Source organism: Cupressus sempervirens, chromosome 11, assembly GCF_028749045.1.
Source record: "Cupressus sempervirens isolate cs-2001-9-10 chromosome 11, ASM2874904v1, whole genome shotgun sequence".
Classification (NCBI taxonomy): domain Eukaryota; kingdom Viridiplantae; phylum Streptophyta; class Pinopsida; order Cupressales; family Cupressaceae; genus Cupressus; species Cupressus sempervirens.
In genome coordinates this window covers 576,476,357-576,488,548 of record NC_143128.1, presented here as the reverse complement: position 1 = coordinate 576,488,548, position 12,192 = coordinate 576,476,357, and the positions used below count along the sequence as shown (strand labels likewise).

General features: G+C 35.5%; 1 protein-coding gene across 1 annotated transcript in view; it reads right to left on the bottom strand.

The window, feature by feature from the left end:
• Positions 1 to 355: 355 nt before the first annotated feature.
• LOC149530955 (Cwf18 pre-mRNA splicing factor) overlaps positions 356 to 12,192 on the bottom strand; it is a 29,666-nt gene continuing 17,829 nt past the window's right edge. Inside the window, exons 2-4 of the mRNA XM_089809135.1 lie at positions 1,998 to 2,130; positions 1,751 to 1,865; positions 356 to 721 (exon numbers count right to left, since the gene is read on the bottom strand). Coding sequence (XP_089665261.1) covers positions 657 to 721; positions 1,751 to 1,865; positions 1,998 to 2,130 — 313 coding nt within the window. The 3' untranslated portion in view covers positions 356 to 656. The remainder of the gene's footprint in view (positions 722 to 1,750; positions 1,866 to 1,997; positions 2,131 to 12,192) is intronic.

The following is a 12,192-nucleotide window of genomic DNA, read 5'->3' as shown; positions in this document are numbered from 1 at the left end:
ACGTCCCTAAGGCATTCGTCGAATATGATAGCATGGTTGTAACAGTTCTTTTAATTTAATTTTTAGAACTACCTATTATTCCTAAATATATTTGATCGGTTGCCAATATTCAACTGATATCTTCAATTCCAGAGGGATTCACAGTGTATTTGACCTGTATTGAATTGTTTTATGAGATCTGAACATTTGCTGGGGCACCTCTATGATGAAATTTCATCTAGGATGGCTAAAAAGGTTCCTTAGTAGTTTAAGCCATAAATGAAATAGTTCCAGCACAACTTGAGAGATACATATATCAATAAACTGATGAGGTGTTAGGACAGCAAATTATAGATTTAGACGGAATACACCTGAATGAATACAGCATTTAACGCCCGTTCCACAGAACATGAATAACCCAATCTGAAATTTTACAATAGTGCTTCTCAACCTTTTACCACTTGTGTTTACTGTTAGATGTCAACCTGTTCATTCTATCCTTGACATTCCTGAAACTCTGAATACAAAACTGGCATTGTAATCTATTTTAATTTTACATTCCAGAACCACATTAAGACTATTCTAGAAAAACGCCGAAGTACTGCTTACATCATTGAAGCTGTTTAATATTTCAGTGTCTACATACTCCCGTGTAGTTAAAAACCAACCGAAATTGCTTAATCTTCCTCTACATCTTGATTTATTTGTCCAGCTTCCTCTTGCCTGCGTTTTTCCTCTTCCTCTGCACAATTACAAATGTAAACTTACATTCAAAAACCAGAAAGTTTAAGGCACATTCGTTGTTTAAGACTAAAAACAAGCCATATTCCAATGTTTCACAGACCAGATATAAAATCAGTTTGAAGTTTGAGCATTCATCATCAAGTGGCAACAACATGCTCCAACATCCATATTTGATTTTCACAATTTCTTTCCTTATTACGAGTAAAATAACAAATTCATGTGAACCTATACATCAGTTTCAGAAGGTTTGCAACCCAACTCCACTCTGATGATGCAGCTAGGTAAATAGGCAGAGAAATTGACTGACAATGATTCAGAGATCTTGCACAAGTGTGAAGATTTAGTTTGCTACATGGATAACTAATATTATATTGCGGAAATGAGGACTGCTGTCCAACAATGAATGGCCCTGTTACCTGGTTTTAAAAGTTAAAAAGCTCACAACGTAGGAGCTAGCAGTTGGTAACCAATAGAAAAAATTGGTACCCAAACTGTTAAGAACCAATTAGACAATTAAGTTATTTACTATTTAGACATTTGAAGGATAACTGAGTGAGTCTGCTTGTTGAGAGGACTATATGGTTTACAGGTATTGAATTGCTGATCTTTTCCCATTCATGGAGAACAAATTTCTGTTTCTGTAAAAAAATGAAACACTCAACTCAACAAATGACAGATGCCACATCTTTTCACCTTTTATTCTGATGGTGTTCGTACACAAACCCCCAGTAGATAAACAAAGGTGGTATCAGTTGATTCATATTTCCTGATACTAAACAAAGAATAATTAAAGACAGACAGAAAGACAGATTTACACATATGAAAAACAGGCATCATAAGGGTGGACATGAAAAAACACATTAGTTAAGATTTTGAACTTTATGCAAGTGACATAGCTTTATGTTCAATGCCTCAATTGGTACTGTTAAGCATGTTTGAGTAACTCTAACCATTGTTTTAAAGAATCTCTACATACAATCTGCTAATAAGCATCTTTTTTGATAGATTAGTGTGATTATGAACTTACGCATAAGCTCAATTATGGCCCTCTGGGTTCGCCTGTCAAGCTTGTCCAACTTCTTCTGCACATCCCTACGAAGATCCCAATTTGGCTTTTTTGGAGCTATGCTGACAATTGGATCCTGCATATTTTTAAATAAGAATCCAGGTTGGATAGAGCATAATGAAATCTGCTTAATAGCACAGATATAATAATCTTTGCTCAAATTTTCGTACAATAGGATTAAAGCAAGAAGTATATGATTCTTTGATACCTCTGTCCCATTTGAGACTGGTGCAGTAGTAGCTACTGGATCATCAAACTTGGGAAGTTCTGGTGGAGCTACTCTGTTCTCCTGAAGTTTCTTATCTCGAGGGAGATAATTCCGGAATCTCATGTCTAGCTTCCTGCAAATTAGTTGTTTTGAATGAGTAAATTGCAACAAGGTTATTCAAAATCCACTTGAACAAAACTGCACACCATTATGTTCACAAAGATCTTTAGTATCAACCATTTCCTCTATATTTTATATATTATTACTATTAAATTTCCAATCCAAATAAGAGGCCTTGTGCATCTACAGCTGATGAACAGACAGGTTATTACTGTTAGTAAATCACAAGCTCAGTTCAGCGTGCTGCAATATGATTCAAACAACCTTCCAACAAAAAGAAATCATTCCTCCTCTATCAAGAAAAGTAGTAGTATACATACATTCTCATATGCCTTGCCCAAGCTCAGTTCAGCGTGCTGCACTATGATTCAAACAACCTTCCAACAAAAAGAAATCATTCCTCCTCTATCAAGAAAAGTAGTAATATACATACATTCTCATATGCCTTGCCTCCTTACATTAGCCTCTCCAGTGCTTTTAAGATCCCGTCTATATGATCCTACTTTTGCTAACGTATTAAAGTACTTTCATCACTAATAGGGCATTAGGCAGGCATCTTAGTGGCCACTTGAAACTGAGGTATGCTTCCTTACATTATTATCATTACTAACAAAATAATAGTTACTAAACTCACCACAAAAACACGAATTAAACATTTTTATCAGTATATTAAGTATTTTTGATAGTAGACAATAATTTTGATTGATCAGTATACAAATTAATAATTTTGGTGGACATGTGTTTCTACCTTGTATGGATGATAACTTATCTTCTTATCAGTCTCTTATTGCCTCGCTTCTGTAAGAAATCTACATTATAAATCAATCCATGTTTTGGCCTACATCATTCTTGGTGGCATCATCTTCATGTTTTCAGCTTTACATTGTCATGTCATGTTGTAAGCATTTTCATGTCATGATGTATGCTCTTGCATGAGCAATGTTGTACAGACACTATCATAAAGTGTTGCATCTTGTTGATGCGAGTTTTGTATCACTTACATAACATATTAGGATTTGAATATTCAATATGGGATATCAAACATGCAACTCCTCTCTTGAAAAGTTATTACTCATGAAGACATAAGCAATAACTCCAATGTTCCTTACACCGTTGGATACTCGCTCAGTTTTATCGATGTGATTTGTTGGTAATCACGTAGGCGGCCTTACGCTATTCATTCGAGGATGACTTGGACTTTGGTGGAATGATGGAGATGACGACTCGGTTTGTGAAATGTGCGGAGGCAGATAATGTTGATGGTGGTGGTGATGGAGGATGTGTCTGCCAGTGATGATGTTGATGGGAAAGCGATGGTTGTGGAAGGTGAATGGATGTGTTCTAATACTTAACTTACTCCTCTAACTTGCTTCTCTAAGCTTCGACTACCCAGCTACTCACTATTCTACTCCTACTCCTACGAATGGAAGGTTAACAAATGGACGGGGATCGAACCTAATGAGAGTTGACCAACAACCTCACTTCCACAAGTGCAATGATTCAAAGGAATAATAAACTAGCTTACCACACAAAGCTTCCCAACCAGCCGCTAGGATGCTAGTGGTCTAGTATTGATCCTTATCAAACATTTACCAATGCTACCATACAACTATCCATCTACTTCACTCCTACTTAGCAACTTGAAATGAAACCAACTTTAACAGCTTGAAAGGAAATCTAACTAAGTGGAAGTAGAAAACATGCAATAACACCCAATGTTCTTGATCAACATGCCAATAGCAACAATGAAAAAGAGAGCATTTTGGTATTTATCTTCGCAACAATTTTTCCGACCACTTTACAAATGAGAGGAAATGGCCTTTTATAGGGGCCAAAAATACAACGGACAGTGGAGATCAAAACAAGATCAACAATCTAGATTGGATCCTCAAAACCCTAATTAGGGTTGCCACCCCATCGGCCAATGAGAAGCTGCCACCTCATCAATGGACCAATGAAAAAAGTGCAAAAAGTGACAACCAATGAAAAGGCACCAAAATGGTGGCCAATCAGAAATAGACACTTGTTCTATTCTAGAAGAAAGGGAAATTTGCCTCTTGGGCTTACATCAAATGATCTTCTAATATAAATCTTCCTTTTTCTTTCATCTTCTTAGCTAAGGAAATGAACTTAGCTAGCCTTTCATTAACTTCTTCCATAGGAGGACAAGGTGTGTGCTTCGCCTTGAGTTCCGCTGATTTCGCCACGCTGTTCACTACTTGTAGTATCCTTTCATGATCCTTCTCATATTCCTTCGCAAATCCAATAAAAACACTGAGAGAGGAAAGGGTGCCCAAAAATGTTCTTTCTTGATAGCAACCTTTCCCAACTTATCCAATCTCGATCCAAAATCTGTTTTATTGACATCCCCTTCTTTGATATCCTCAAAATCAAGTGCCACTCCAACGTCGCTCATCATGGTTGAAATAGAAGTGTCGACGCTTGGACTGTGTCGTGCAATCTCATTATGTATCTCCTCAAGTGTTCTAAATCTAACCTCTTGGCCTCTAGCCTCAATTATACTCTCTCTTGATGGCGCTGCATGCTGTCTCTTAGCTGGAGGCTCTGGATATTTTTTGCCCTTCTCTACCTCCAAAACTTTCTTCTTGCCATTTCTAATCATTTCTTGTTGCCGACTATTTCCTTCATTCCTGTGCCCGACTGATTCTGCTTGTCTCTCTTTCGGTTTCATCATCTCATAGGTAAGGGGAATCCTTTGCCTTTGTAGCTTCTTTAGTCCTTCATTATACCATGACTTGGTATGTAAATCCACTACCCTTGTAATTGCTTCCAAGGAAGGATCCTGATGGTCATCCCAATCTACTGGATTCAATTTTGTTCCTTTACTATATCATAGTCATCTCTCAACACATTTCCATCATCCTCCAGTTGATCCGGAATATCAAGGCCTCTCCATCTAATAGCCCTCATCATGTTCACCATCAGCCTTGAGAAAGCTAGCCTTCTCACATGAAAGTCATCTTTGGTGTTGGCCCAAAAGTCTTCTATGGTGGGAATATGCTTGAATTTGTTTCCATGAGATGCCTTGATAAGACCATTAGGGTCAAACCCTTGCCTTGCTCTGTACCATCCTAGATGATACCAATCCAATTCCTTTTCTACGGCTTCAAAGGAGGCCCAATTTGGGCAACTATCATTGCCAATTATGATTGAGAATGAAATGCCTGTTTTTTCTTCGTCTCTCAATATTCTATCATAGTGCTCAAGTTGTCTAGCCAATTCTAACAAAACTACCTTGTCAAGTGGGTACCTTGGAAGCCTCTTGGGACAAACTGTACTTCCTGCCACTAATGTATGTAAACTGCGAAAATTGGCTGAACCAACTCTCATACTTCTTAATTCTTGTCTTTGCTTCCGATGAAAGTCTCTTAGTTGGTGTCCCTTGTAATACCCTTACTGTCTTCATGGCGAAGGCATCGCAAAATATCTTGTAATCTTTGTTATTGTGTAAATGGAGCTGTGGATAGCATTCATGTACCAAATATTGCCTCGGTCCGCTACCAACTTCTCCTAAGGCCTTAAGTCCCGGACTTTTGTACAATCTAGCAATTAGGTAGAACAGATAGGAGCTCATGTAGAATTGCTTTTGGTTTTGCACGGTTCTGAGTTGCAATTCTAAGTTCTCGCTTATGATCTTGGCCCAATCAAACCTTTTCCCTTTCTCAATCTCATCAATGAAGAAGTACATCCAGTTTTCAAATCTTGTCCCTTGAGCTAGGCCCATGAGCCGACTGAGCAGAACAACGAGATCACCATATTCTGGTTTGAAATCTGCCATTGTAAGCCTCGATGATCTATTAACTCCTTTTCTTCCCTCGCGTATCCAATTTTGCTTTAGATGCGTGTAATAGGCCTCTTGGTTACCTTGAAATGATTTAGTTGCTTGATCCATCATTACAATTGTCATGCCCTTGTACTGGGGATGTTAAATGTTTCTTCAATTGCTTGTTCGCCGATGCTGGCCAACACTCTCTTCCCTTCATCAAAAATGATGGAATTACTGTTTAGATCAAATCTGGATGCACATTCCATAATCAATTATGGACAAGGCAATGTGGGAGGAAAGGCTGCTACGTGTACAATTCCACTCTTGTAAATCCTTTTTGCCAAGGGGGATTGTCCTTCCTTCAGTCTGTCCCTCATCCATATCATGTCCACTGTACAAATATTGGTGTCAATTATTCTCTTCATTTTCGAGAAGAAGGAAGTTTTGGCCGTCATATCCTCTTTGTCTTTCTTAGTGTTCGCCCGCTTGGGATTCTTACTTGCACTATTATCCTCCATGCTCGTCGCCCTATTACGGCATGGTAGAGTGGTGGACCAAAAGGCAAGAAGAACCAAGCACAGCAATCCTTAGACTAGAACGAAAGATGGATGTCAGCTTAAGCACTCCTTGCAACTCTAGATGATGAAAATTCACCTTAACCGATAAACTTACAGCGACTTTTCAGAACCTAGGATATGACTTTCAAGAAGTTCAAATCCCTTTGCAAATTAGAAATTTACACTCCTAAAACTATCCAACACTTGCCTTCTATGCAAAAATCAAACTTTCATATGTATCTCTTCTCCCAACAAAATTGCCAAAATCTTTGTCTCAAATTCGCCCAAGCACGAAGTCTGAAATCTGCCCAAAATGCTACCTAGGCCACAAATCGCAGCCCACAAATGGAAGAGAAAACCACCAAAATATGCAAGAATCTGCCCACAAGAAAAAATTGCCAAGGTCTGAAAATGGAGAAATGCAAGCAAAAAATTGCCCAAGCATGTAAAAAACTGCCTTCCACTAAATTCGCTCAAGTCTGAAAAAAATCTGCTCCTCCACAAAAGTCGCCCAAGTCTGGAAAAAATCTGCTCCACAAAATTCGCCCACATGGAGAGGAAGAAATGATTTGCGAAAATGAGATGGGGAGGAGACTCCCTTTATAGCCAATTTTCTTTCTCCATAAAGCTGGCCTACATGGTCTAGGAGAAAACAAAAAACAAAAATTAAATTCAAGTTAAGGCCCACAATTAAATATTTAGCTCAAAAAATTAATTTTGCAAAAAGAAAATTGCACTTTTAAATTTACCAATTAGCTCCAATTGCAAAAGGAAATTAAATGGCCTTGACGGTGTTAAATATTTCCATTTAATGAGGGTTTAGTAATTAATACATCATTAAATTTGGATTTTGGCTAACCAAAAGCCATTTTTTCAATATTAAATTACTAAATTCATTAAAAACTTAAAAGTTTTCAAGGCAATTAATCCAATTAAAGCCAATTTTTGGCAATTTTTTACGAAATCGATTTTGCCAAGCTAAAAATTAAAAAATTAAAATTGCATTTAGAACCAAAAATCGATTTTTTGCACTTTTCCTCATTTCAACAAAATTAAAAAATTTCACCAAAGAAAAATTTGAGATTTTCCAAAAACTTAAGTCTAATTAAAATTTCTCTTTCGAGAATTATCCAAATTTACAAAGTTAAAAACCAAATTTTCAAAAGAAAACATCTAAATACAAAATTCACAACTTTATCCTGCCAAGTTGAAATTAACTTAGAAAGTGTTAGAAATGGAAAAAGAAATCTATAAATAAGCAATACCAGGAAAGAATCTAAGTGAGTTAATGCATGAAAAGATATTACCATAAAATAGGAGAGAGAAAGCTTCAAGCTCTAACACCATGAGACAAGATATTTGGAAAGGGGAAAGCAAAGAAAACCCCTTGTGACATTATGAATGAGGCATGAAAAGCCTAAGAAGAAAGAGAGAGAGAGCAAGAGAGCAAGTGCTCATACAATATTTGAGAAGAGGAAGAAACCTCATTGTTGTTGAATGAGAGAGGAGGGTCATCTCTTAAATAGAGATGAGAGAGAGGAGTTAGAATGTAACTCCCATGTCTATGAATGCCACCATTCATATGTGTGTGAGGCCAAGTGTGAGATTCCTCTTAAGGAGGAATAATCTAAAATTAGAAATTACAATATATATTTGTCCTCACATATTCCACTAGATGACAAAATAAGATGTAGTGGAAAAAGGACAAAAAAGAAATATATTAGGATACCTTGGCTTATATCCTAATATATTACAACAATAAAGAAAGAAGGTCTAACCTTGGTTTATAAATATACCAAGGAAAGATTACAACTTCTAACACCCCCCTTTAATCTTTACTTGGGGTAATTACATCAAAGGGTATTAAACCCATAATTTTACAAAAATCTGCAACTTAATCTTCAATATGAAGTAATTTGATTGTCTTCAAGCCATATGGAACATTTGTAGATCCAAGAGAAGTACATGAGTCCGTTGAATGTGGAAGCATAGACACCTCTTCATATGTGGAAAACCAAGAAGGTTCGTTGATGGACCACCTGAAAAAAAAGAACAAGAAAAATATCCACAGGTAGAATGCCATCATATATGCAAATTCGAAATCCTTTTGAATAAGGATAATAAAACTCTCATAGAGAAACAATGAGTAAAACATGTTACCACAAAACAATGGAGATAACCTGATATCAAGATAAAGTATATGCTCAAAAAATTGTCAACAAGGACAAATTGAGTAAAAAGCTTGATCAATGCTCTCATGAAAAGAATATTATACTAATACACAAATGACCACAGACAAGGCCAACTAATGATACTTGCATCAATCACGTGGATATAGACAGTCCACTTAATGAATCATCCCACTGCAAGTTAATGGGCTGCAGTACCATAACTTACATGACTCACGATCTAAGCAATGAAGTATGCAAATCATTATCACATTAATATATGAAAATAACATAAAGGAGAGACATGCTGATCAAATTAGAATTATCATGATTTTTGTTAAGATAATCAAAAGAATGGATTATGAGGATATAACAACATATTGCCTTCAAATTGGATCAAATCATCCAAATTTGGAGAGAAAATTTCAATAATAACATCCTCTTCATTGAGGAACAAAATCATGGAGGGAAACTCCATAAATAATAATCTTTCAAAATGGAACCAATAGAACCAAATGGAGGGAAACTCCATAAAAAATATTATCCTATCAAAATGGAACAGATAGGATCAAATGGAGGGAAACTCCATATAAAATGAGTGCATACCAATATAGGATGGAGGGATACTCCATGGGCCAGATAAGGAAACTATGTATCAGTTATACTGAGGGGACCTACATAGTTAACCTTGAAAAAATATTAAGCTCCCTATGCAACTCAAAAAAAATATCATATAAATCATGTATATCAATGGTATAACACCATAAAGTGCCAACATGGGCATAGAATGATGCTATAAAAGCATAGAAGTGCAACTATGGGCACATCAAAATATCAAAATGAAGGCAAATGTGTAAGATTACTCATAATCCAATCAAAATAAAATGATTTAAGGAAGATCAACTAAATATAGATATCAGGTATAAAACTCCATTGAGGGTAAACATGAGTATGAAAATTCATTTTGCAAAGGTATATATTAATTTTTGAATCATTATAGTCATAAATTATATATTTATCTGGGCATATATGTGGGCCCCCATATATACTCAAATAAATATACGAAAATAGATTGGTTAAAGAAAATAATTACCTTTCCATACTTAATATTTTGGAAAGTCACAATTTATAAAAAGTCACAATATTTACCTTGGTAAAAATATAACCTCAAAGTAATAAGAACATAAAGTCATGGGGCAAAAAGATCTCCCCATTATTTTTCATACTATGCCTTCAAGATTGGAAGAGATTCAAAAAAAAAAAATTTGAAATAAAACATTAAGAAAGATATAACTAAAAAACTTAGTAATTAATGATAGAGGTCAGATCTGGCAGATAAGAATATACTAAAAAGAGTTCAAAAACTTTTCTAAAAAAATTTCGAATAAAAGCTTGTAATGATAGAATATTGCACTTGTCTGACAATGAATGATTACATGCCAAAAATAGGTTGACAAGAGGCAATAATAAAAGTAAATGATGCTTCTGTCACGAGCTTAAAAAAGAAAAAGAATCTTGCATGAAAAGACAAGAAAAGATGAGCAATGATCTTTTTTTTTAAAAAGACAGAGAATAATAATTGCACAGAGAATATTCTAAACATGCAAGAGACAAAATTAGAAACTTAAAACATGCAGACATGAAAAGACGAAAAAGCATAGTCTTTTTGATATCTTCTATGACAAATTTCTCTTATTTCATGCAAGATATCATAGAGGATATCTTTGGTTAAAGACAATGAAATAGCTCTTATTTGCAACAGATTTTCAAGTGAGGTATAGATATATAAAAAAATTAAATTCAAGAAATGAAATGGATTAAAAATATTTTAAAATATGAGTAGACTAAGATATGAATTTGAAAAAGATAGGAAAACCTTTTGGCGGCAAGCCTTCCAAAGGGGGTTAGATGAAAAAAAATAAAAAATAAGAAGTAACCTGCACAAATTAGAGCAAACAAAAGTTAATCGAGTTTGGCGGTAAACCAGCCAAACTCAAAAAAAAAATTCAATTTCTTTCATCTTAAGAAGATTAAAGAAGAAATTAGTGAAATCTCTCTCAAGAGTCTCCTTTGAATCGTACCTTCATGCAAACACTCAAAACAAAGATTAAACTGCTCTGATACCATGTTAGAAATGGAAAAAGAAATCTGTAAATAAGCAATACCAGGAAAGAATCTAAGTGAGTAAATGCATGAAAAGATATTACCATAAAATAGGAGAGAGAAAGCTTCAAGCTCTAACACCATGAGACAAGATATTTGGAAAGGGGAAAGCAAAGAAAACCCCTTGTGACATTATGAATGAGGCATGAAAAGCCTAAGAAGAAAGAGAGAGAGAGCAAGAGAGCAAGTGCTCATACAATATTTGAGAAGAGGAAGAAACCTCATTATTGTTGAATGAGAGAGGAGGGTCATCTCTTAAATAGAGATGAGAGAGAGGAGTTAGAATGTAACTCCCATGTCTATGAATGCCACCATTCATATGTGTGTGAGGCCAAGTGTGAGATTCCTCTTAAGGAGGAATAATCTAAAATTGGAAATTACAATATATATTTGTCCTCACATATTCCACTAGATGACAAAATAAGATGTAGTGGAAAAAGGACAAAAAAGAAATATATTAGGATACCTTGGCTTATATCCTAATATATTACAACAATAAAGAAAGAAGGTCTAACCTTGGTTTATAAATATACCAAAGAAAGATTACAACTTCTAACAGAAAGTTATTCGGCCTAAGGATAAAATTGATAGCTCTGGAAAATCAATTTAAGAAAACCGGGTAAAAATAAGCTAAGCCTCCCCATATCTATCCTGAAAGTGCCAAGGCGTGACATTTTCAAAACTCAAAAATTTTGGGCAATCCAAAAATTTGCCGAGGTGATTAAAAAAAAAGGGGGTCCCCAAGATTTGGGGTGATGTGTGAAAACCTCACAACACATCTCTTTGTAGTTTGTTATTGATTACATATTTGATGTATTCCTCTTGATCTTAGATTAGGAATTATCATGTAAGACTTGGTGAATGACTCTAGAGGAGACTTCAATTACACACATTTGTCGTTGGCAATGCATGGCTCCATTTGAGACGTTCAATTGTACCAATCTATTATTTTTGAGTATCCAATTGATGCTCATGTCTATTTTCTTCCTATGAATGAGTATTGATCATTATCTTGGACAATCTTTGCAAGAGATTCAACATTGAAGAGGGACTCCGTGGTCTCGCTACTTCTCTCTCATTCATTATTGAAAGAATTGTGTGTTCTCATCTCTCATTCGAAGGGGAGATTTGACCCATGTGGTTTTATCCCTTTCTCTGTTTGTGAGGGATTGCATTGTGTTGCATATTGTACATAGGTAACTAATATGGACTAGTAGCCAGGACCTGTCCGACATTGTGAGTTTAAGTGCATTGCCCTTATTTGCACTTAAAGGGGAGTGCAAGTGTAATTAATTATTCACTAGTTAAACTTTACCTAAGCTTACTTAAGATAATGCATCAATAGTAGTTTATATTTAAGACACTAAAGAGTTCGCACCTTTGTTTGCACATGGTGTAGG